The following is a 26,962-nucleotide window of genomic DNA, read 5'->3' on the forward strand; positions in this document are numbered from 1 at the left end:
GTGAGAGGCAGTGAAATGGACCATATTCAAGGACACATTAGAGTATCCGAACCAATGTACCACGGTTGTCACAAACTTTATAATATTAGTGATAAATGAGTGTGTTCCCACAAAATCAAAATCGTTCAGAGGCTTCCTCAAGCAGAAGGCCTGGGTGAACCATGAGATCTGCAATCTGCTAAGGGCCGGATCAGCAGCATTCAGGTCTGGCGACCAAGATAAATACAAGAGGTCTAGGTACGATCTTCACAAAGCCATCTTGCATGTGAATTGGCAATTCTGGACCAAACTTGCATTACTAAAGGATGCTCAACAATTGTGGTAGGGCTTAAATGCTATCACCTACAAAGTGAAAACAAGCAATATAGGTGACATCAAGGCTTCACTCTCAGATGAGCTCAATGCCTTTAAAGCTTGCTTTGACCATTAAAACATGGAGGCACCTTCACGATATCCCACAGCCTCTGATGACCCTGTGATTTCAGACTCTGAGGCTGATGTGAGAGCATCTTCAGGAGGTTGAATCCATGGAAAGCATTCGGCCCAGATGGGGTATTTGGCCAAGTACTGAAGAACTGTGTTGATCAACTGGTTAGAGTGTTCAATGATGTCTTTAACCTCTCACTTAGGCAGTCTGAGATACCTATCTGCTTCAAACAGGCTTCAATTATATCGCTGCCTAAGAAGAACATAGTAATTTGCCTCATTGACTATCATCTAGTAACATTTGCACCCACTGTGATGAAATATATCAGTTCTGCCTGAGAAGTGACTTGGAACTGCTCCAATTTGCTGACTGTCATGACAAGTCAACAGTAGATGCCATTTTATTGGCTCTCACTCAACCCTGGAACATCTGGACAGTGAAGATACATATAATACAATGTTCTTCATTGATTACAACTCAGCATACAATACCATAGTCCCCTCAAAGCTAAACAATAAGCTACAAGACCTTGACCTCGATGCCTCCTTGTGCAACTGGATCCTCGATTTCCTCGCTTGCAGATCCCAATCAGTTTGGATGGCAAAAACATCTTCACAATCTCCATCAGCACAGGTACACCACAAGGCTGTATGCTTACCCCCTGCTCTACTTACTTTACTGGCTGAATCAAAGGTGGTGATGAATCAGCATATAAGAGGGAGATTGAAAATTTGGCTGAGTGGTGATAGATTTTCAAACACAACAACAAAGTTGCACTTAGTGTCAGCAAGACCAAAGAGCTGATTATTGACCTCAGGAGGAGGAAACCAGAGGTCCATGAGCCATTTTTCATTGGGGGATCAGAGGTATAGAGCTTTAATTTCCTCAGTAATATCATTTTAGAGGATCTGTCCTGCATCCAGCACATAGGTGCCATTATGCTGAAAGCTCAGCAACATCTCTGTTTTCTTAAAAGTTTGCGAACGTTGGGCATGTTATCTAAAACTTTGACAAACTTCTATAGATGTGTAATGGAGAGTACTGTGTATTGTCTGGTTGCATCATGACCTGGTATGGAAATACCAATGCTCTTGAATGGAAAAGCTCACAAAAAGTAGTGAATACAGCCCAGTCCATCACGTGTAAAGCCCTCCCCACCATTGAGCATGGAACACTTTCACATGAAAGCAGCATCCACCATCAAGGACCCCAATCTTCCAGAGCTGCTGCCATCAGGAAAAAGGTGCAGGGGCCTCGGGATCCATATCACCAGATTCAGGAACAGTTATTACCCTCAACCATTAGGCTCTTGAACCAGTGGATAACTTAACTCAACTTCATTCGTCCCATCATTGAAATATTTCCTCAACCAATTGACTCACTTGCAAGGACTCTTCCTGTCATGTTCTCGATATCTATTGCTTATTTATTTGTTATTAATATTATTATTATTTCCTTTTTACTCTTTCTGTATTTGCACATTTTGTTGTCTTTTGCACATTGATTAGTTGTCCTGTTTGAGCGGTCTATTGATTCCATTGTGTTTCTTGTTTTTACCATGAGTGCCCATAAGAAAATGAATCTCCATGTTGTATAGAGTGAAATGTATGTACTTTGATAATAAATTTACTTTGAATTGTATTCAGTAAACATGCTTGTAGTTAAAAAACTCTGGAATATTATTTTGAAGATCAGTTATTCTAGGGTAATGCTTATTAAGAGACTGAGTTGATCTGGAGTGGAAGAATGAAGATCAAATACTGAACAAGTTTTAACACCAAAATAGGCTATGCTCTAAAGGATTTCAAATGTGAGAGCTGCCATGTTCTCATTGCCGAAGGTTTTGGTATTTAATTGTAAATAATAATATCAAAAGTAAATATAAAGTAATTGCAGATAAGTGACCTCAAAGTGGATCCTAATCCAAAGGTAAGAAATGTTTTGATTTTGCTTACCTGACCCCAGTACATGGTCCTGAATTTTTACAAGCAGCATTACAGATGATTGGTATTTTTATCTTTTCATTTGAAACAGGAACAGATGTTTACATGTGCTTGTCCAATTAAAGAGTCATAGGATCATACAGCACAGAAAACTACCTTTCATCCTACCATGTCCATCCAAGCTAATAATAAATACCCATCTATTCTAATCCTATTTACTAGCACTGCTATGTAAATTGCTGATTTCAAGATACTTTTCGGTGTTTTGTTGGTATCAGTGCATTCATTGTGGGTAATACACCTTGCCCTATGCCAACGGGTTTTAGATTTTCATTGAGGAGAAGTTTCTCACTTTCCACCCAATCTATGCCACTCATAATTTTGTACACCACTAGCAACCCCCTCCCCAGCCCCCTTCACTCCAAGAAAAACAACCTTTCTCATCTTTCATCATAATTAGTATAACATTCCTAGTGAATCTCCACTGCCCTCTCTCCAATGCAATCATAACTTTTCTACTGTGGCACTGGGAACTAGAGACAATACTCCAGTTATAACTTTACTTTCCATTTTATATAAAGTTGTATCTGACCTGCGTGCTCCTATATTAATACAAACATCTGCATTGAAGAATGGGCATCAAACCAGAAAGGAAAACATCCATAAATTTTAGTTAACTTTTTTAACATTTTACAGTGTGTGCAGATTGGAATATTTATATGAGATTAAGATAGAAGCTGTAATCTCATAAATTTTAAAGAAATAATATTGTTAATTGTTCTGAATAACATGTCTCGTGTTTTTAATATATATATGTCTTTTAAGTATCCCAAGGAAATAAGAATCTATGTAAAATTAATTTTTCAGAACCTGGGAGGTTTTCAACAGTAATTGCATAATCAAAAACTCATTGGTTTCTATAAGGTGAATCATTCTAACCCTTATTAGGTGAAATTTAATCTTATTATGATTTTATAGAGATGGTGATGTACAACAAGTTGGAATTGTCATCAGTTCAATGATGTGCAAAAAGAAATAAATTGAGGATTTTGATGGTACATTCCATGGAAAAGCAGGTATCACTGAGAGCTGGCTTTCTGTATTTAAATATCTATTTGTTAGCTTCAGAAATTATTTCAAGTTTGCAGAACCAAACATTTTCAGGAACTTGAAAATTTCCTTGTCAATATATCTGCACAATCTAGGCCATCACCATCTGAAATGGAACTAATGTAATTCTGTTTCAATTTCTGCTGCAGTGGTTTGCTAGGTGGAGAAGTTTTGTACATAGTGAATATACTCTAATTGTTTATCATTGAGCATTTCTCTCAATTATGACTCTAGTCATTTTAATACTGATGGGAGAATGACAAGTGGTGCATTCACAATTGGTGTGAAATTGTTTCATGTTAAATTGGAGAAGTTGTCTTGTGTTGTCTTAACTTGGATTATCTGTGTCTTTTTAGTCAACCACAACTTCTTAGTGAAAAATGACACTTTTCATTGGTATAATAAGTTAAATGCATTTTTGTTGAAGCGATATTTGACAATAGACATGTGAAAATGGGCCATGATGAAATAACAAATAAGAGAACAAATTCAAAAGTCACATCCTGTTGAATGGCATAATATCATTTAGAATAGAAGACTGGATTTTAATTAATAAGTTTAATAATGAAATTAATGAAGTATGATTAAAACTTCCATTGTATTTTCTGGTTATGGATACTGGTTTTATATTTCTGGCAATAAAATATTTTTATCACAATAAGGACTATAGTACACTGTTCTAAAAGCATTTATAACATTTATTGTAATAACACACACAAAATTCCGGTGGAACACAGCAGGCTAGGCAGCATCTATAGGGAGAAGCACTGTCGACGTTTCTGATTAATTTCTTTACTCTGTTTCGTCTGACTTTTGATCTAAATTTTAGCACTTTCAACAAATTCCCAATTCACTGAAGCTGTAAAGAGCTCAACTCATAGAATAGCTTAGTTGTACTCCTGCTTAACATTGATTAAGGATTCTGCAGATTAGTAGAAAGCATTTAATCACTTTGCGATTTATTTTCTTCTTTTTCCTTCATTCTCTACATTCCCTCTTCAATTTTGTTCCTGGTTTACCTATTGCTTTTGTTCAATGGATGCAACACAGTGCTGTTTCCATAACTTTACTTTTAATTTAAAATAAAATGTTGAGTACATTCACTAAACGTTGTACATCCAATATTCTCCTTTTCATTTTTGAGATGAAAGTTATCATAATTCATCTCTGAATAGGTGCCAAACAATTGGTGATTATCAAACAAGTCAAGGCTCTGAAGTCTGAAAGTTGACATGGTCATTCCACTGACATGACTAAATCTATTTATAATGTAATTTTCCAATTGCAAAAGTAAGACAGGACTTCTCCTTTGAGGTGTTACCTTGTTGATGGAGTTTGCGTTGACTGTTCCCTTTCTGTTACTTCTTTCTTCTCCTTTGTATGTGTGACATGAAGTAAACCAGTCCACAACCTATGGTAAGTAATGCATGTACTTCCCACCACCTAACATCAACTCACCTGAAAGGGTTTTGAGTCCTGTCTGATTTTTTTTTGTAAACATCATTGCAATTTGAATTTGTCCTGCTTTAGTCATAATTAGGATTATTGTTTGGATTATGCAGTTCCAATTGCATTGCATGTAATGTTATTGGATGGATGTGCATTATTCAGTAAATACTCTATACCTCATAAAATGCTAGATAATTAGTTTAGAAGCATAATCTAATAACAGTAATCTTTAAATACAAAAAGCAAATGTTGGAAATGTGCAGCACCTTAAAGAAAAGATAGGCTAGCACTTGAGCACTGCCATCAGAACTTTTCAAATCAGATGCTGACTGGCCTTTTGCATGTTTTTTTGCTTTATTTCAGATTTCCAACATTTGCTTTCCTCCTTTGTGTGAGAACACTATTATCCATTTGCATTAAGTATATATCTTCAGTTGCTTTTCCCCTTCATCTCCTGAATTAATTTCATGAAGGTTTTGTGTAAGAGCCTTCATTGTTATAAACCAATATAGAAACAACCATAGTGACTAGGTTATAGATATAGCTGTTTTCCATATGTTAATACAGCTACAATAAGACCAGCCTTTTTATCTGATCTAGTGCCCAGCTTATTTCCATCTAGCAGTTGGCTCAGTAGATTTCTATCCCTCCTGGATTTTTTGATGTGTTCAGAAATTGAAGATACTGAGCACTAATGAAATCATCTACAGGAAAAAAAGTCATGGGAGCATTTTTTTAAAATATTATTTTGTTAATTGGCTTAAAGATATTAGAGAATGGTAAAATCTGACCAAATTAATGGAAATGAGATGTCACTGTTTAATATATCCAAACCAGGAATGGTTGTAAACTGCAGGAAAGTAGAAAGTAGAATTGGCAGAACAGATTTGATGGGCTGAATGGCTTAATTCTGCTCCTGTGTCTTAAGCCTTATGGTCCAAGTTGGTTGGTCAGTGGCAAATGGAACTTAATGTAGAAAAGTTTGAGGTTTTGGAAAGGGTAAACAAGGCAAGAGAGTACACACTAAACTGCAGCTGAGGTGTAGAGGGCAGTTCAAGAGGAAAATAGGGACCTTAGCAAGGCATAAAAGGAAATAGTAAATGATAACAATAGAGTCCCGCTGCATTAAACAACTTATTCCACGGGATGAGAAGTACCGGTATGTGTAATTCTGATCACTGTTAGATTATCGTTAACTTGAACCATCAATTTAGAAACATAGAAAACCTACAGCACAATACAGGCCCTTCAGCCCACAAAGCTGTGCCGAACATGTCCCTACCTTAGAAATTACTAGATTTACCTATAGCCCTCTATTTTACTAAGCTCCATGTACCTATTTAAAAGCCTCTTAAAATACCCTATCGTATCCGCCTCCACCACTGTTGCCGGCAGCCCAATCCACGCACTCATCACTCTGTGAGTAAAAAACTTACCCCCTGACATCTCCTCTGTACCTACTCCCCAGCACTTTAAACCTGTGTCCTCTTGTAGCAACCATTTCAGTCCTGGGAAAAAGCCTCTGACTATCCACATAATCAATGCCTCTCATCATCTTATACACCTCTATCAGGTCCCCTCTCATTCTCCTTCGCTCCAAGACGAAAAGGCCAAGTTCACTCAACCTATTCTCATAAGGCATGCTCCCCAATCCAGGCAACATCCTTGTAAATCTCCTCTGCACCCTTTCTATGGCTTCCATAGCCTTCCTGTAGTGAGGCAACCAGAACTGAGCACAGTACTCCAAGTGTGGTCTGACCAGGGTCCTGTATAGCTGCAACATTACCTCTGGGCTCCTAAATTCAGATCTATGATCGATGAAGGCCAATACACCATATGCCTTCTTAAACACAGAGTCAACCTGCACAGCTGCTTTGAGCGTCCTATGTACTCGGACCCCAGGATCCCTCTGATCCTCCACACTGCCAAGAGTCTTACCATTAATACTATATTCTGCCATCATATTTGACCTACCAAAATGAACCACTTCCCACTTATCTGGGTTGAACTCCATCTGCCACTCCTCAGCCCAATTTTGCATCCTATCAATGTCCCGCTATAACCTCTGACAGCCCTCCACACTATCCACAACACCTCCAACCTTTGTGTCATCAGCAAACTTACTAACCCATCCCTCCACTCATCCAGGTCATTTATAAAAAATCACAAAGAGTAAGGGTCCTAGCACAGATCCCTGAGTCACTCCACTGGTACTCTAATCATATTTAAGATACTTAAATATGATTAGAGGTAAATCAAGAGCAATAATTTCACTTAGAAGGTAATTGTCTGGATTGAAATTCAGTTTAGTTGATGAGAATCTGGACCATTAAATCACTTACTGAGTGTATCTGTTGTAATGCTGCTAAAGTTAACTGGGTAAAGGTGGTGAACTTCTTCCATTTTATGATACTTTATCTGCATGCAATGCCTGCTGCAGATATGCAGTTTGAGAACTGATATTGTAGTGTGTTGAGCAGACTAGATTCAAGTAAGCTCAGCAGCAAGAGGATAGGAGCATGGATTGAGAGAGGGGAGCAAGCAAACACCACCAGGAACATAGGATAGCAAGTGAGTGTGCTGTCTCTTTTGCTGGGCCTGTCAGTTAAAACCAAAAGAGCAGAAATCCTTGGAAGAGTAAGTGACTTTAACTTGGACTGTCTCAGAGACAGATAGGAAAGGATAATAGCTAGGAGGTGTTTTGGTAACTGGAAAGGTGTAGATAGTGTATTGACCATTTGCTTGACTGGCAAATAACAGTTTAGCATGGACTGGGTGAGCAGAGAGGCCTGTTTCTGTGCTGTAGTGCTTGATGACTTTATAAATTAAAACTGAGGTAGATTGGATATTGGAGCCATGATTAAAAAGTTTCCAATTGTATAAAACTTGGCCATGCAACTTTAATGTGGAATCAAGCTCTGGATTACAAGGAAATATAATGAACTAGTCAGGTGGCCGGGAAGGTAACTAATGGGAAGGACAAAAAAAGCAAGGGAATGCACTACATTTTAGAATGTAGTGAAGTGTACAAAGATGGCAAGGTCTAGGAGTGTGTTTCCAAAAACCCTGATGTAAACAATGCAGAGTCAAGATGGTTAAGAAGGACATACAGGGTGATTTTGTTTATTGAGATATGTAAGGTTTTAGGGCTGGTGGGTCATGTTGACCTTGTAGATAAACATTAGTTTGGTCAGAGGTAAAGTGCAGTGTAAAACGCTAGTTGTCAGGCAGGCAAATACTGAGGGAGACATAAGTCTATTATTATAAGTACAAATGGGAAAAAAAGTGGAAACTCTGATCATATTTAGCAGATGGTTGGGTGTACATCTAAACATGTAATCTAAAGGACATTGGAACAAGATTGGGAAATGAGATTAGCCTGGATTGCAGTTCATTAACCTCAGGCTAAATAGATCCCGTTGTGATGTAAATTTAAATTAGGAATTTAGATTAATGATAGATGATTAGGTTCAGTGGCAGCATATGTTGCCAGAAGTGCTCAAAATATTACTTTCATGGAAACTGGCTCATTCTGCCCTGGTCCTTTTTGTAGAGGAGCAGGGAAATGGTTTGATAATGGAGCCCAGAGCAAATAGCCATATGTTGATAAACTGTATGTGTATCTCTTCAATGTGTAAGTAGACAGAATAAAGCTATTTTTATTTTCAATCATTAATTGTGTTTCTCTGGCATGATATAGATATAAAGAGTAATAATTAAAATAAAAGGTTTAATTATGCCATTTAATGTGGTACTTCACTGTTTACACTTCTGAGCTTGTGTTAACCACCTATGTATGGGTAGCTTCCATAGCTTCTATGCCATTGCTGTTTAAGAATATAAGTAACAAGGATAGAACTTCTAATCAGGCTTCTTTTATTAATGCTGTAAACACTCATCTGACAGCAATGGCTGATAAAACAGTGTAACAGAAGTTAAATTGCATGGTGCAACGTGTCCTTAAAAATCTATTAACGAGCTATGATGACATTAGCTGTTTATGTAATATGTCAATGATTCTATCCATTAACTATTTGTAGATGATGTAAAATTTAACATTTAACTAAGCATTTACAGACAAACATATGTCTGTAAATTGTCAACTGCCATAAATTTAGCAAAAAAATTTTACCTTATTAAAATCCTCAGCTAAAGCACTATAAACTAATTTCAGTGATCCCACATGATGTGCCCTGGTACTGATAAACCCAATAAATAACTTCTTGTTTCACCTTGTCAAATCTTGCAGACTGATTCAAAATGTTGCTTGGTCTGCATACTATTCAGTACAGAATATTATATCCATTTCTAAATGCCAAACCAAATGTGTATTGTTAACTATCACAAGTCCAAAAAAAAATAATTTATTTTTTTTCACATTTCTTCTCATTTCCTTCCTCAAGTGCACAAATCAACACTCACTTCCACTTTCCTCTGCTGGGAAGTTATTGCTTTTAACATTCCCTCTGGATGCACTGCAGTGTATGCCATACACCCATCATGTGCTCAGTTTCTATTTGCACCAGAGGTAACATCACATATGGGCTTTTCAGACTATTTGAGTAGCCTTCAAGGAACCCAGCTCAGTCTGAGTCTGGATCAGACTATTTACCAGCTGTGAACAGCTGTAATTGTGTAGACACCACATTCTTTAAAGTGTACTGTAATGTTTTGGTTCCTTTTTGTGAAATTAGGCTTTGAAATGTCCATTTAAGGCAGATGTTAAAGAATAATAGACTCTGTCATAGTTTAAAATTGTTGTGGGCAGAAATATTGCTTTTATTTATTATCATCACTTCTGCAAAAATCATAGAGTAGTTTCCCTGTGTCCTTATGTCAAAGGGAAATAGCCAGGTATATTTATCACTATTGTTTTTCAAAACATTACATTTTAATCCATTGTCTTTGTAACACATATGCGTGCATTTTCATACATTGAATGAATCATTTGCAAAAACAACCCAGTCTGACTTTCAACTTCAGAATGAAGGCAACCTTGTCAGAAGCAGAGAATCTTTATAAACAATTTGACACAATTACTAGAGCTTGTCAGTGCAGTTCCTGGCCCAGCTCGGTATTTGCATATCTATTAATAAACATTTTTATTATTAATTTCTTTTAAAGAAGCTGCAGAAGTGCTGTAATATGGAAGTCTGATAGCACTGCGTTCTCCAATAGTCTGAAAATAAAGCTCTGCTACTGAAAAAGTTGCCAGGCATATTGCTTACAACAGTCATTGTATTGCCTGTACTACAACTTGCCAGGTTTTTCTGCAGGAATGCTATGAGCATGGTTCCCCCCCCCCCCCCCCCCTTCCACACTGTCATAACATTTTAGATAAAAAGCTATCATGGAACCCTGAGATCTTTCGTATTTTTGGAATGCATGATTTCTACTTCATTGGATGCTGTTCAGGAAAGTTCCTTTCAAGGAGTGGATAACCACTTTTGGCCTTGTAGAATGTGTCAAACTAGGTCTCCATGGATGGATAGGTAAGGGTTGAAATGTTTACAGGGAAGAAGGCAGGAGGATGGGAATGAGGAAAGAAAAAAAGAATAGCCAAAATTGAATGGCAAAGCAATGTCAAATGACCTGGTTCTGTTTCATTATCTAATAGTTTTATGATTGTACATTTAATAGATTACATGACCAGAAACACTATTGTAATGTAGAGGCTTATTAAACCAGAGATTTGTACTTGACAATTTCCATTTGGTGGTTAGAAGGATCGTGTCAGGAAGAGCAGGATATGGGTGGAAATCAGTGGGATTAGTCCCAATTGGAAGTTGTGGGTGAGGTTTGACATTATTGAGTTGGTGGGCATAAAATGGACCAAAATCATAGAAGAATATAACATATACAATTGAACTCCATCATGTGTGACCAGTCTCCTCTGCTTTGTCAGTTAAAAGAATTTGAAATGGAGTGCACAAGAAATTCATGATTTTTGAAGAACTTTATGAGTGAAACAGATTGGTATTGTGTGCAAACATTTTCTATTGCATTATCCAGTTTATAGGTCATTGACTTTTTATTGCTATTTTGTCATCCTGTCAGAGAGTCAGTTTAGAAGTGTAAGAATGTATGGTCGTACTTAGACTCAGAAATCAACCTTTTAAAATTCAGTCCTCCTTGAATTTTACTAAATTTATCTTTTAGAGAGCAGGATAAGTGTAACTTTTGTCACAATAATGAAACTTGTGCAAGGGACAGTCTTAGTATTGCAATTAGCTGGTGTGTCATTTGTCAATCATTATTCGATTGCAAGATTGATAAAAGTTTCTTGATTCTTATCCTGCATAGTTTCTTGACCTACTCAACCTTGCCATCTTCCATCGTCTCTGTTATAGACATGGCTTCTTTTCTCACATCCTTGCATCCCTCTCCACTCATATCTCAAATCCACTTCTTTCCTTATGTTTCTTTTAAAAGTTTCTCTCAGAACCACTTGCAAGGCTTAACTGCCTGAACTTCCATTTTCCACCGCTGTCCTGATAACTGAGTCCCATCCCCTCCCCCAAAGGATATCGAAGCAGTGTCCTTTGAATACTCTGCATCTTAGATATTTACACTTGTGTGAAATCTACCTTGCTGATATAGGGACAATAAAATAGGCTGACATGCTGACTAATATATGTCACAAAATGACTTTTGATATGCAAAGGTGAAGCTTTCCTGTAGGAAATAACTTTTCACACCTCTAACCTAAGATCTTTTCCCTTGGAAAGTGAAGCCTTTGGTCTTCATATTTCAGATCAGATTCAGCATTCTGATAGCAAATGTGCAGTTGCAAATAAGTTACTGGCTTTGAGCCTTCCTTGTTGTCTGAATCTGGTGAACGTCAATCAGCAACACCAAGGCTGCATTGTTGATCTTAATGAAGTTTTTACGTCTCTGGGCTTTTTTATGCCTTAAAAGACAGAATGAGCACAAGGCTAAACCCTTGTGAAGAAATGCAATGGCATTATTCAACCATAACACACTGATGAATATCAGAGTTTAGGTCATTTGCAGGGCATTTTTGGCAGCATAATTGCTCACCTTTTAACATTCCAGCAACCAAGATTCAATCTCTACTTCCAGTGCTGTCTCTATAGAGATGGCACCTTTTCCCTTCTCCCCTGGGTGCTCTGGTTTTCTTCCCCAATCCAAAGATGTTTAGGTTGGGAGGTTAATTGAGCAGTGTAAATTACCCTTAGTGTGTAGGTGAGTGGTAGAATTCGGGACGATGATAAGATATGGAAAGAATAAAATGGAAATAGATTAAAATAAGTGCATAGTGGTTGGCAACAGCCTGTTCCCCTGCTGTGTGACTCTGACTCTCAGTCTTATTCTGCTGGCTCTTGTGCCAATTATTCAAGACCTTGCTTTCCATTCGCCACACCATCAGCCCCCCTGCACTTATTTCTACAAAGCTTCTTATTTCCATATGGAGTGATTACTTTTAATGCAAAACTTTGTTTCACGCCATTTGGTTGAATTTTCATACTCAACGTACTTACATATTCCGCTGCCCAGAATTTTAATTGATTATTTATGAGGTAATTGTAATAAAAGACCAATGATACACAATTTCAACTGTGATCTTCTTCCTACATATTACACCTGACCTGCTGAGTCAATCCAGCAATATGTGCTTGTATTTTCTGATTAATTAATTATGCCATTAACAGTGGTTTGTTAATTTCTCAGATTCCAATCACCCGTGCCTTTGTTTTTGTCCTCACACATAGTCAGTGGTGAGATTGAGAAAGATCACACAAGCGGTTGTGGAGAATGTCGATGCAACAGAGCCTTTTCAGGGAATTTTCGCATTCAGTCCTTGGAGTCCATTGCCAGACATTTTACTGTAGGAGCTTCTTGCCTACATGAATGCAGTCACCACATTTCAAAATAGCTCAAAATCTCTTTTTGTGATATTTTGAGACAATTCTTAAAACCCAGTCTATGACCAAGTTTCTGGTCACATCCAGTCTTCCTGTGTGACAGAGAGTCACATTTTATGTGATAATACTTGAGCACTAGTGTTGCACAAGTATTCCCACCAGAGTATATTTGCTATTCCAGAGATCAAGTGCCCGGACTTAGTGCGGTGTCTAAATGGCGTCTAGATAGGGCTCTTGTGTAATATAACCTTCAGCTTTTTGTATTCCTGCTCCCTCACACCAAAATTGCAAAAAGGGGGCTTTTAAATTTTCAGTGCACTAAGGGAGCTAAGGGAACCGCAGAGTGGCTGACTAATAGCTGCTTCAAAGGCAAAATATGACATATGCTGGAAATCTGAAAAGTGAACAGAAATTGTCAGTAATGTTCAGCAAATCAGGCAGCACCAGTGCAGGAAGAAGTAGTGTTTCAGGAAATTGAGCTGTAATAAGAATTTGAAATGGTAACATATGACATATTAACGAAAGCATAAGGGAAGGAAAAAGTAGGCAGCGAGGATTAATGTAAGGAGTGATTCTGTGATAGTGTGCATGGGAGGAGAGAGTAAATGATAAAACAGAATGATTACCTACCTGTCCTTTCATTGTTACTGCCTGAACAGATAGAGTAAATGGGAGTTTAACAAACAGGAAACTCAAAACACATTCAAAATTTAGCTCTACATTTCTTCAAAATACCGAAGCTCTTGCTAAAGACTGCATATAATTTTGGCTCTCATAACCCAATAGGTTTCCTAACTATCAAGATATGTTCAAAAACATGTCATGTTCAAAGTGTCATATGTTCAAAGTATGTCACATGTTTTCTAACTACCAATATCTTTTTGTAAGGAATTTCTTGCTGATATTGGTTCCAAAAGTTTATTACTAATTAAAATAGAAAATACTGGAAAATGCTCAGCAGGTAAGGCAGCATCTATGTAGATAAAAACAGAGTTAATGTTTCTAGTAAAACTTCTTTCATCACTTCTGGAAGAAAAAGATCTTAAGCAGAGCTGAGAAAAAAGTGGACAAACTGATCATGCTTGAAATTTGTTTCCCTTTGATCTGCATTTGCAAGACGAGGCTCACCATAAAAAATGAGAAATTGGGACATCTCCACTTTAAGGGAGTATTATCGTGTATTTCTCCCTTTTAATACTGATGGATCATTGACAGTGTGCTTTGGGAAAGGGGAGGTAAATAGGTGAAGCATCACTCTGCTCTCCCAAGTGAGGCCCCTACACAAGATGCATGATGTGGCCCCAAGCACCACTTCAAAATGACCATTGGAGAAACCATATGCCAGCGTATCTGATTTCTAACTTAGTGTGCTTTGCTGCTTATTTTATCGTGAGTCCAAGAACACAACATTTTAATACATTTTCTTTCAAGATGTTTCAATATGTTCCATGTGCATTGATGAGTTATTAAGTGCACAAAATACAATGGAAGTGTGGAGTGACTCATAACGGAAAGCTCCAGCTTCAAATTCCTGATGGACTTTTACCAGAAATGATCACAAACCACTTTGAAAGGTGAATTTTATGTTTTATGTGAGATATACATATTAAAAACAGACACAGTATTTTTTCAGCTCCAATTTCTAGGTACAAGTATGTAATAAGAAAGTTAGTAATTGTAATTAAATGACAAAAGGAATGATAATCCAAGCCAAAAGGTGGGGTAGTGAAGGAATAAATGAGTGAGCTCAGGGTACTAGGGGAACCATTGCCTACTCTCATTGTCTGAGAGGGTAGAAGCAAGCAGAGCAGTCAGTAAGCCCTTCACTATTCCTACTCTCTCAATTGAGTTACTTTCTCATCAGCTTTTAATGCATTTTATTAAAATAATTGTAATAGATATTTCTTAGAATAGATATTTATGTGCATCAAGACCCCACCGAAAACAATGTAAGTTATGTTTGTATGCATGGTGTTAATTCTCTCAAACACATCAGTTACATGGTTCCTTCTGTGACTCTGCTTTTTAAGTCTAACAGGGAAAATTAGACTAAATTTTCCCAGAAGTGACCATGGTTGCATGCTTGACAACTAAGTATTCAAGTGCTGGACCGAGATTCCTTTTAAGTAGGTAAGAATTTACCTTAAAATATAAGGTTAATTCTTTATACCTTACTTATACCTCGCTGTCCTCACCTACCACAATCTTCTTCCCAACCGTGTCTCTCTGACTCTCGCCACCTCAGTCCAATGATCATTCTGAATTCTTACCCTGATTCTGAGACCCTGATCAAAAGAGATGCACAGATCTCCACTGGGTACCCTGAATTTCAGCTTGAATCTTTCCCAGACATTTGCATGATATCCATACCCTTTCCTCGTCTCACTCTGGCTACTCACCTAGTACCCTACCTCAACAAACCTTGCTCCAAGGCATCATATTTACATTGGCAAAATTGGACAATGGCTGTTCAGTAGCACTTGTTGAGCTTTGCAGGGGCATGTCCGTGATCAAAACATTCATTAGAGAACATTACTGTAGTCTCTTCATATACCCATTGGGTATATGAACACATGACTGAATAAACTGATTCATTTGAAGGTTATGCGCTAACTTCTGTTTCCCTTTTTTTAGTCTTTCCCCATTATGTGGCAGCTCCATCCAAGGAAAGGGAGGTGGCACATTTCTCTTCACCTCTGCCTTGGATTGAAGTTGGGAGTCTATCCAATGCCATGTTTATTACTGTTCTTGGAGTGCTGAACCTCATTGCAATTGGCTGCCTAATATTTTGAACCTATTATTATTTGTTTTTTTAAGGTACAGTTGCTATGGATCTACAGAATACAGAGTGCCACCCATCCAGTGGTACCACTTTGACTCTCCCTACAGAAAATGGAGCAGGAAGTAGAAGGCCCAGCATCGCACCTGTCCTCGAAATTGCTGACACTGCTGCCATTTTGCCATGTGATCTCTTAAGTGACCAATCAGAGGATGAGGCAAATCCGTCTGATGATGAGAGCTTACCTACCCCAGAGTGAGTTAACTACCTTAATGATAAATTTGGAAGTAATAACTGTTAACTATGTGCTATAAGATTTTTCTGACTTCTCTTGTGTTTGGGTTTGGTGTAGCCTATTTGATATCCAGGAGGGTAGGTGAGGGGTTTTGTAAATCCCTAAAAACATTCAGTCACAGAACATGAATCTTTGACTGGTTGAGATCCTCTTCTGACCCCTGAGACTGGAATGTTTTTCTTTCTTCCTTACACTGCTGCATAACAATTTATTTCCCCCAGTATTTCTTTACAACCTCCTACTGACCTCTGAGCCACGATTAGACTGATGAAAATATCCCTCGGGTCTGTTTGATTTCATCTTTCCAGAATAACAATCCTGTTGTTTTGTGACTGTGGTGTCCATCAGCGTTTTAAGTGACAGCTTCAACCAAGAGGTCAATGGTATTTATACTGGTGTGAAAAGGTTTAAGCAACCGTGTATATGATCAGAAAGTATTTTTGATGCTTAGTTTCTCTGTGGATAACCAATTTTTTTAGATAGTTAAGTTACTCATCCCTAAACAAGTGTCTTTTTTGGTTATAATTCATTTCCTTTCCATTCCAACTAGATTGATTTCAGAGAATGGGTGGTTGCTCGTCAAGAGATTCAACTGAATGGACTTGGTTTCTTTGGAGTTTACAAGAGCAATGAACTTGAAGCTGAGAAGTACAGTTATTTCTAGATAGGCCAGGGCTAAGATTCTTTGGAATAGAGCTAGTTTTGCTGGAGAAGAGTGGGAAGTATATGGTGAGAAGAAGTGCAGTGCAGTGCATTCTGGATAGACCAAAACTAAATGTCTTTGGAATAGAGAGCCAATTCTGGTTGCTCGCCCTCAGTAGACATTAGTTGATGTGCATTATACACCACCTCCCAAACGTGGCCCCTTTGAAGTGAATGGATATGTATTTCAGCTCGGGTGCCCAAGAATTTTGTACTGTACTGTAGTAATTTTGTGTATTACACTGCACTGCAGATGCAAAAAAAACGTGTGTGTGTGTGTGTGTGTGTGTGTGTGTGGGGCTAAGACATTTGCACAGTACTGTTCACGTGATAAATAAATCTGAGTCTGCAATCAGGATAGAGCGGGAGAGGAGGGATATTGTTTCGGGGTGAAAGGTAATCATCTTGAATGGTGAAGTTAACTCTTGAAGATAAATGCTTCACTATTTCATATTTATGCCATCTCCCATGTTCAGGGTTTCAAATACTTTTGGCACTTCATTGGCTGTGGAACTATAGTATGTATATTCAGGAAGCATAGAGCCTGAGAAATAATAAATGATTACTGTTAACAGTTCAATGTATAGTAGGGAACAAACCAAGACTGAGGTTTCTGTGCATTAGCTTTAATATTCTCAGGGTGGACTAGGTTCAGGTAAATGTTTATTGGAATGGATTCAGCTTCTTAGGATATAACTAGAAATGTACTGCACATTCAGCAAAGAAAAATGATGAGTTCTATATGTGTAGCTCTGTGTCAATACCAATTTCCAGCAACACTCCTGTAAAACACATTAAGATGATCTTTTTGTTTAAATGCAAAGTATTGTTGTTGAATTTGTCAGAAGAGGGGAACATGTCAACCGATCTCAGCACAAGAGATCTTTTGGAAAGCTGTGATAATAACTTGATTAAATTCACATCAGCTTGGAGACAGAGAAAGCAGACACTAAGGTAGCATACAAAAGAGAATCTGGAGATGTTGGAAATCCAAGCAATGCACACAAAATGCTAGAGGAACTCAGCTGGCCAGGCAGCATCTATGGAGAAATGTACTGTTGATGTTTCAGGCCAGATCTTGCCAAAGTCTTGCTGAGTTCCTCCAGCATTTTGTATGTGTTACTAAGATAACATCCTGAGCAGCATGTTGGTTAATTCCAACTGGATGAATAGCAGTCTTACTCAGGTCAGTTGATCAGCAGAAATGTCATATCAAAGGACACCCTTGTAAAGTGCAATGACCACAAAATGTTGGAAGAACTCAACAAGTCAGGCAGCATCTATGGGGAGTAAACAGCTGATGTTTCAGGCTAAGACTGTTCATTAATATTGGAAAGTAAAGGGAGAGGAGCCAGAATAAGAAGATGGGGTGGGGGGGAGGGGGGGGGGGAGAGAAGCGAACAAGTTGGCAGATGACAAATAAGACCAGATCAGAGGAAAGGTGGGTGTGGTGGGGTGGGGGGGGAATGAAGTAAAAAGCTAAGAGGTGATAGGTGGAAGAGGTAAAGGGCTGAAGAAGCAGAAGGAATCTGATAGGAGAGGACAGTGGATCATGCAGTAAAGGGAAGGAGGGGAAACAGGGGCATGATAAGAAGGTGAGGAGAAGAGATAAGAGAGTAACCAGAATGGGGAATGAAATATGAGGGGGGGGGGAGGGTGTAGTAATTACCGTAAGTTATAGAAATTGATGTTCATGGCATTTTAAGTATGTGATTTATAATGTAGTCATAAAATATTCTGGATTGTATATAAGAAGTGCAACAATGGTATGATTAAAAGGAGAGAATAGAGCATTTTGAAAAATGCTATTGATGAATGAAGTGGGAAATACAAAAGGAAACTGAATGGTAGAGAGAAGAAATATAGTGGAAATTTAGAGGAGTTAAAGGGAAAAGGAGGGACACAATTGACATCTTGATAGATGATTTCCCATCCTGCATATCTATTTCAAAGGAAAGCAATAATCCATGGACTCCTGATTTATTGATTTATTAAAGACCATTTATATTTATAGTGGTGAGCCCAGAAACACACAAGGACAAAGACATGGGATGTCGGATTTATCAGAGGCACCCTACTAAGGTGCCACATAAGAAAATTGAAATGTGCATTAATATCCATGTCATGAATAGGGCAAAGAAACAAAATCTTGTTTTGTTAGTATTACGAATCTCAGAGATTGATGTCACTGGCTTATAAGTTTTTGTTTATTTAAGTGATTTGGACTGTGTACAAAAGCAATGACTTTGAAGTTTGTTAATTTTCCCAATTAACGGATCACAGACTGTGAAGAAGAATGCAAGAAATTGCAGACATAGAGTTGTTAGTGGAAGGGGCGTGAAGTTCACATTTCAAATTTTAGCATCTGATAATTTGCTCTGTTTCTCTCTGGTTTTAATTTAGTTTGACAAGTTCAAGTCTTGCTTCAGATTGCACTAACAGCTACTACCCAATCCCCAGCCTGAAAGTCTGCAGCTCCCACTGCCACAATAACTTTATTACATTCCTGTGAATCAAATACAACTTCAGGCCTTGACCCTGCAGTCCTCACCTGAAGTGGAGCAGACCCCAAGCAGCACTTTGTCATTACTGACAGATCCTGTGGCCCCTACCACAGACCTTTTCAAATGCCTCTAAACGTTTTTGACTGTTATCAACAGAATTAAATATATTTTTATCCAATAAGCATAAAAACACACTAAATATAAAAGCAATCCTATAAAATACAATGTGCAAGTATGTGTAAAGTGGTCTTGCATGAGGTGGAGATGAAGGGTGCTGAGGGGTTGATGTGGATGTAGTGGTGTGGTGGGTTAATGATGGGTTAATACAACCAATTTAAATATAATTAGAACATAAATATTGTGTAAGACAGAAAAAAATTATCCATCCATACTTACCTTTCTAATCCATGGAGTCATTTCACATTGCTACCTACGACTGACATAAAGGCAAGGGCTGGAAATGAGAGTTTAGCTTGAGAGACCTTGGCACCTACACCTAGTGGTGAGTCCACTGATGGTGCAATAGGTAAGGTGAATATGGAGGAAAGATGTATCGGTGTCTGATCTCCAGCTTATTGCAATGCATTGGCATGAAAGCCGGGAACATGCTGGTCTGTGCAATGCTGCAAGGCTGTGCTTCTCAAGGGAACCACCAGCTGCTGTTCAGAACGATCTGGGCCATTAGCTTTGATGAATGATGTAAAGGACAGCTCAGACATAAAAAACAAAAACAAGAAGAACCACTATGCATCTTAAAAAGCAATGTGCACAGGGAAAGAGATCACACAAAGCAGGAAAGGAACAGAAACACGAGTATGAATTTGCAAATTTGTTGAAATCTCCAGCAAGACTTCTCCAATAAGGTTTAAGGTCTTGTGTGGCAAATTCCTGTGCAGAGATATGCAAAATTGTAAGTGTGGGAGGAAAGCAACATTGAAAGGACATGTCCCAAAAAAAGATTTGTGCAGATGGAAAAACAGACTGATCCTCAATGTAAGGATCATTAAGATTGGAATATAAATGAACCAATTCATAAACCTGCCCTGGATGATTTTAGGACATGTACTTGGAGAAATCAAATATTAATTTCACATATTGAATGAAACAATCACTCTACTGGGAATATTCTATTGACTACGGACCCCCTCGCCTCCAGCTAGTGACAACAGAGACACTGAGGAGCAGATTGGAAGGCAGATTTTGGAAAGTTCTAAAAATAGCAGGTTGTTGTCATGGGTGACTTCACCTTCCCTAGTATTGTTTGGTATCTCCTCCTTAGTGCAAAAGGTTTGGATGGGGAAGAACTTGTTCTGTGTGTCTAGGAAGGATTGCTAACACAATATAGACAGACTGACTCGAGGAGAGACCATACTGGATATAGCACTAGGCAGCAATCTGGTCAGGAGAAGATCTCTAAGTTGGTGGGCATTTTGAAGACAGTGGTCACAATTTGCTGACCTTTACCATAACTTTAGACAGGGATAGGAGCAGGTGGTATAGGAAAGTATTTACTTAAGGTAGGGAAAATTATGCTGCTATTAGGTAGGAACTTAGGAGTATAAATTGGGAACAGATGTACTCAAGGAAATGTACAATGGAGATGTTCAGATTGTTTGGGAAGTATTTGCATGGGGTTCCAGATATGTTTTTCTTCCTTTTGAGGCAGGATAAGGTTGGTAGGGTGAAAGAAACATGGTTGATAAGAGAAGTAGAACATGTAGCCAAGGGGAAGAAGGAAGCCTATTTAAGGTTTAGGAAGCAAAAACCAGACATGGCTCTTGAGAGTTATAAGGTAGTCAGGAAAGAGCTTAAGAAGGGACTCAGCAAATCTAGATGGGGACATGAGAAGATCTTGGTGAGTAGGATTAAGGAAAACTGCAAGGCATTCTGCATGTACATAAAGAATAGGAAGATGACTAGAGTGAGGGTAGAACCAATTAGGGATAAAAAAGGTAATGTGTCCGGAGTTGGGGTAGGTTCCTAAATAAATAATTTGCTTCACCAGTATTCACCAGTGAGGGGGATCTTGATGAATCTGACACCAGCAAGGAACAACATAGAATATTAATGCTGGAATGTGTCAACATTAAGAAAGAAGATATGCTGCAACTTTTATAAAACACTAGGATCTATAAGTCCCTAGGGCCAGATGGGGTATATCTCAGGTTACCGTGAGAAATAAGGGAAGGTATTGCTGCACCTGTGATGATGATCTTCCTGGCCACAGAATAATATTAGAAGAATTGAGGGCAGCAAATGTTATTCCTTTCTCAAAAAAGGTAATAGGGATAATCCTGGGAATTATAGAGCAGTAAGTCTTACTTCATTAGTGGGTAAATTATTGGAGAAGATTCTTATAGACAGGATTTACGAGCAATTGAAGAAGCATGGTCTGATTAGGGATAATTTGCATGGCTTGTGAGGGTCAGGTCATGCCTCTTGAGCCTGATAGATTTCTTCGAGGAAATAACAGAAGAACTTAATGAAGGTGGAGCAGTAGATGTGGTGTAAATGGATTTCAGCAAATGAAAATGATTCCAGGATTGAATAGCTTGTCATATAAAGAATGTTTGATAGCTCTAGGCCTGTATTCTCTAGAATTCAGAAGAATGAGGGGTGACCTAATTGAAACCTATCAAAAGGTGAAAGGCCTTTACAGAGTGGATGTGGAAAGGATTTTTCCTGTGATGGGAGAGTCTAAGACCAGAGGACACAGCCTCAGAATAGAGGGGCGTCTTTTTAGAATGGAGAATAGGAGGAATGTCTTAAACTAGAGAGTGGTGAATCTGTGGAATTCTTTGCAGCCGCAGTTGTGGAGGCCAAGCCTTTGTAGAACATAGATCATAGAAAACCTACAGCACAATACAGGCCCTTCAGCCCACAAAGTTGTGCCGAACATGTCCTTACCTTAGAAATTACCAAGGGTTACCATAGCCCTCTATTTTTTTAAGCTCCATGTACCTATCCAGGAGTCTCTTAAAAGACCCTATCATATCCACCTCCACCACCGTCGCCAGCAGCCCATTCCACACACTCACCACTCTCTGCGTAAAAAAAAAACTTACCCCTGACATCTCCTCCGTACCTGCTTCCAAGCACCTTAAGACTGTGCCCGACTGTGTTAGCCATTTCAGCCCTGGGAAAAAGCCTCTGACTATCCACACAATCTCATCATCTCATACACTTCTATCAGGTCACCTGTCATCCTCCGTCGCTCCAAGGAGAAAAGGCCGAGTTCACTCAACCTATTCTCATAAGGCATGCTCCCCAATCCAGGCAACATCCTTGTAAATCTCCTCCTGTAGTGAGGCGACCAGAACTGAGCTCAATACTCCAAGTGGAGTCTAACCAGGGTCCTATAGAGCTGCAACATTACCTCTCGGATCTTAAACTCAATCCCATGAAGGCCAATGCACCATATACCTTCTTAACCACAGAGTCAACCTGCACAGCAGCTTCAAGTGTTTTATGGACTTGGAACCCAAGATCCCGCTGACCCTCCACACTGCCAAGAGTCTTACCATTAACACTATATTCTGTCATTGTATTTGACTTACCAAACTGAACCACCTCACACTTATCTGGGTTGATCTCCATCTGCCACTTCACAGTCCAGTTTTGCATCCTATCAATGTCCCACTGTAACCTCTGACAGCCCTCCACACTATCCATAACACTCCCAACCTTTGTGTCATCAGCAAATTTACTAACCCACCCCTCCACTTCCTCATGCAGGTCATTTATAAAAATCATGAAGAGTAGGGGTCCCAGAACAGATCCCTGAGTCACACCACTGGTGACCAACCTCCAAGCAGAATATGATGCATCTACAGCCACTCTTTGCCTTCTGTGGGCAAGCCAGTTCTGGATCCACAAAGCAATGCCCCCTTGGATTCCAAGCCTCCTTACATTCTCAATAAGCCTTGTGTGGGTACCTTATCAAATGCCTTGATGAAATCCATATGCACTACATATACTGCTCTACCTCCATCAATATGTTTAGTCACATCTTCAAAAAAATCAATCAGGCTCGTAAGACACAACCTGCCCTTGACAAAGCCATGCTGACTATCTCTAATCCTATTATACTTCTCCAAACGTTCATAAATCCTGCCTCTCAAGATCTTCTACATCAACTTACCAACCACTGAAGTAAGACTCACTGGTATATGATTTTCTGGGCTATCTCTACTCCCTTTCTTGAATAAGGGAACTACATCCGCAACCCTCCAATCTTCCAATCCTCCTATCCTCCGGAACCTCTCCTGTCCCCATTGATGATGCAAAGATCATTGCCAGAGGCTCAGCAATCTCCTCCCTTGCCTCCCACAGTAGCCTGGGGTACATCTCGTCTGGTCCCAGTGACTTATCCAACCTGATGCTTTCCAAAAGCTCCACCACATCCTCTTCCTTAATATCTCATGCTGAAGCTCTTCAGTCCACTGTAAGTCATCCCTACAATCACCAAGATCCTTTTCCATAGTGAATACTAAAGCAAAGTATTCATTAAGTACCTCTGGTTCCATACACATTTTTCCACTGTCACACTTGATTGGTCCTATTCTCTCATGTCTTATCCTCCTGCTCTTTACATACTTGTAGAATGCTTTGGGGTTTTCCTTAATCCTGTACAACCAAGGCCTTCTCATGGCCCCTTCTAGCTCTCTTAATTTCATTCTTTATGTATATTTTAGGCAGAGATTGATAGATTCTTGATTCGACATGACATGAAGAGATATGGGGAAAAGGCAAGAGATTGGGGCTGAGAAGAAATTTAGATAAGACATGATGAAATGGCGGAGAAGACTTGATGAGCCAAATGGTCTAATTCTGCTCCTATATCTTAATGGCCTAATGGTTTTATAGCAAGGCATTTGACAAGGTTCTCCATGGCAGGCTCATTCAGAAAATCAGGAGGCATGGGATCCAGGGAAACATGGCTGCATGGATTTGGAATTAGTTTGCCCACACAAGGCAGAGTATTGTTGTAGATGGAGCATATTCTGCCTGGAGCTCGGTGGCTAGTGGGCTTCTGCAGGGATCTGTCTGGGGCTCCTGCTCTTTGTGATTTTTGTCAGTGACCTGGATGAGGAAGTAGACAGGGGGGTTAGTAAGTCTGCAGATGATTTGAAGGTTGGCAGTAAGATTATAGAATTAGGCCATTGGGCCAATCAAGTTTGTTAAGCCATTCCATCATGGTTGATTTATTATCCCTCTCAACCCCATTCTCCAGCCTTCTCCCACTAGCATTTAACACTCTGACTAATCAAGAACTTAACAACCTCTGCTTTAAACCTACCCAATGACTTGGCCTCCACAGCCATCTGTGGCAATGAATTCCACAGATTCACCACTCATTGGCTAAGGAAATTCCTTCTCATCTTTATTCTAAGTGGATGTCCCTCTATTCTCAGACTGTGCCTTCTGGTCCTGGACTCCACTATTATAGGAAACATTCTCACCACATCCACCCTATCTAGGCCTTTCAATGTTCGATATGTTTCAATATTTGATAGATTTCAAAGTGATCTCCCTTCATTTTTCTTAACTCTAGCAAGTACAGGTCCAGGGTCATCGAACACTCCTCGTATATTAATCCTTTCATTCCCAGAATCATTCTTGTGAAGCTCTCTGCACCCTTCCAATGTTAAGATGTCTTTTCTTAGATAAGGGGCCCAAAACTGCCCACGATACTCCAAGTGCAGTCTGACCAATCCCTTATAAAGCCTTAGCATTACATCCTTGCTTGTATATTCTAGTCCTCTCAAAATAAATTCTAACATTTTATTTGCCTTCTTTTCCACCTTTAGAAAACCTGCACAAGGGTTCCCAAGTCCCTTTACGCCTCCAAGTGCATGGTCATATACTTCCCTATACTATATTCCATCGCCCATTTTATTACTCATTCTCCCAATCTGTCCAAGTCCTTTTGTAGGCTCTGTTTCCTCAACAGTTCTTGCCCCTCCACCTACCTTTGTATTATTCACAACTTGGCCACAACTCAATCAACTCTATCATTCAAATCATCGACATATCACATGAAAACAAGCGGTCCCAATACAAACTCCTGCAGAACACCACTAGGCACCAGCAGCCAATCAGAAAATGCCCCCTTTATTCCCACTCTTTGCCTCCTGCCAGTCAGCCAATCTTCTATCCATAATATTATCCTTCCTGTGGGCTCTTATCTTGTTGAGCAGCCTTTTGTGTGGTACCTTGTCAAAAGTATTCTGAAAACCCAAGCAAACAACATCCACTGACTCTCCTTTGTCTATCCTGCCTCTTATTTCCTCAAAGAATTCCAGCAGATTTGTCTGGCAAGATTTCCCCTTAAGGAAACCATGCTGACTTTGACCTATTTTATTATATGCCTCCAGGTATGCTGAAACTTCATCCTCAGTAAAGGACACCAACATCTTCTCAACCAATGAAGTCAGGCTAGCTAGCCTACAATATCCTTTCTTCTGCTTCCCTCCTTTCTTAAAGAGTGGAGTGACGTTTGCAAATTTGCAGTCCTCTGGAAACATTCCAGGATCTACTGATTTGGAAAAGATTATTACCAATGTCTCCACAATCTTTTCAGCTACCACTTTCGTAACCCTGGGGTGTAGTTTATCTGGTCCAGGTGACTTGTCTACCTTCAGACCTTTCAGCTTCCCAAGCAGCTTCTTCTTATTAATAGCAACTACACTCACCTCTGCCCCTCAACACTTGTATTTCTGGCATACTGCTATTGTCTTCCACAGTGACGACTAATGCAAAATACTTAACAAGTTGATCTGCCATTTCTTTGTTCCCCATTACTACCTCTCTAACATCATTTTTCCAGCAGTCTGATATCTACTCTGGCCTCTCTTTTACTTTTCATATATCTGCAAAAACTTTTGGTATCCATTTTGATATTTTGGCTAGCTTATCTTTTCTCTTGTTATGGCTCTTTGGTTGTCTTCTGTTGGTTTCTAAAAAGCTTCCCAATCCTCTAACCTCCCACCAATTTTTGCTATATTATATGCCCTCTCTTTTGTTTTATTCTGTCTTTGACTTCCTTTGTCAGCACGGTTGATTCATCTTCCCCTTAGGATACTTCTTTATCTTTGGGATATATCTAACCTGTGCCTTTGAACTGCTCTCAGAAACTCCAGCCATTGCTGTTCTACCAGCATCCTTGCTAATGACCCCTTCTAATCCACTTTGGCCAGCTCCTCTGTCATGCTGCTGTATCTTCCTTTACTCCACTGCAATACCAAACCACCTGACTTTAGCTTTTCCCTCTCAAACTGCAGGGCAAATTTTATCATATTATTTTCACTGTTTCATAAGAGTTCCTTTACCTTAAGCTGGCCAATCACATTTGTTACATTACACAACACTCAATCTTAAATGGCCTTTCCCCTAGTGTGCTCAACCTACCAGCTGCTCTAAAAAGGTGCCTTGTAGGCATTCTGTAAATTCCCGCTCTCAGGATCCAGCACAAACCTGATTTTCCTAATCTACCTGCATATTGAAATCTCCCATGACTATCGTTACTTGTCCTTTTAGCATGCCTTTTCTACATCGCATTGTAATTTGTACCCCAGATCCTGGCTATTGTTCAAAGGCTTGTAGGTTTAAAAAAAATGGAGGGTTATGGGCTGAGTACAGGTCGGTGGGTCTAGGTGAGAGTAAGCGTTCGGCACGGACTAGAAGGGCCGAGATGGCCTGTTTCCGTGCTGTAATTGTTATATGGTTATATGGTTAAAAGGGTCTTTTTTTACTCTTGCAATTTCTTAACTCTACCCACAAGGATTTTACATCTTCTGATCCTATGTGACCTTGCTCTAAGGATTTGATTTTGTTTTTTACCAAGAGAGCCACCCCACCTCTTCTG

At 39.2% G+C, this 26,962-nt stretch overlaps 1 protein-coding gene across 10 annotated transcripts in view; it reads left to right on the forward strand.

Annotated features, from left to right (window-relative positions):
- Window positions 1-26,962, forward strand: part of kcnt1b (potassium sodium-activated channel subfamily T member 1b) — a 490,876-nt gene that overhangs the window by 370,068 nt on the left and 93,846 nt on the right. For 6 of the 10 annotated variants that reach the window (XM_073052840.1, XM_073052837.1, XM_073052836.1 and 3 more), the window contains 2 exons: window positions 4,876-4,896; window positions 15,633-15,849. In XM_073052840.1, the coding sequence (XP_072908941.1) occupies window positions 4,876-4,896; window positions 15,633-15,849 (238 nt within the window). The remainder of the gene's footprint in view (window positions 1-4,875; window positions 4,897-15,632; window positions 15,850-26,962) is intronic. The other 4 variants (XM_073052843.1, XM_073052841.1, XM_073052845.1 and 1 more) reach the window with 2 other exon arrangements.

The sequence above is a fragment of the Hemitrygon akajei genome, chromosome 7 (assembly GCF_048418815.1).
Source record: "Hemitrygon akajei chromosome 7, sHemAka1.3, whole genome shotgun sequence".
NCBI lineage: Eukaryota > Metazoa > Chordata > Chondrichthyes > Myliobatiformes > Dasyatidae > Hemitrygon > Hemitrygon akajei.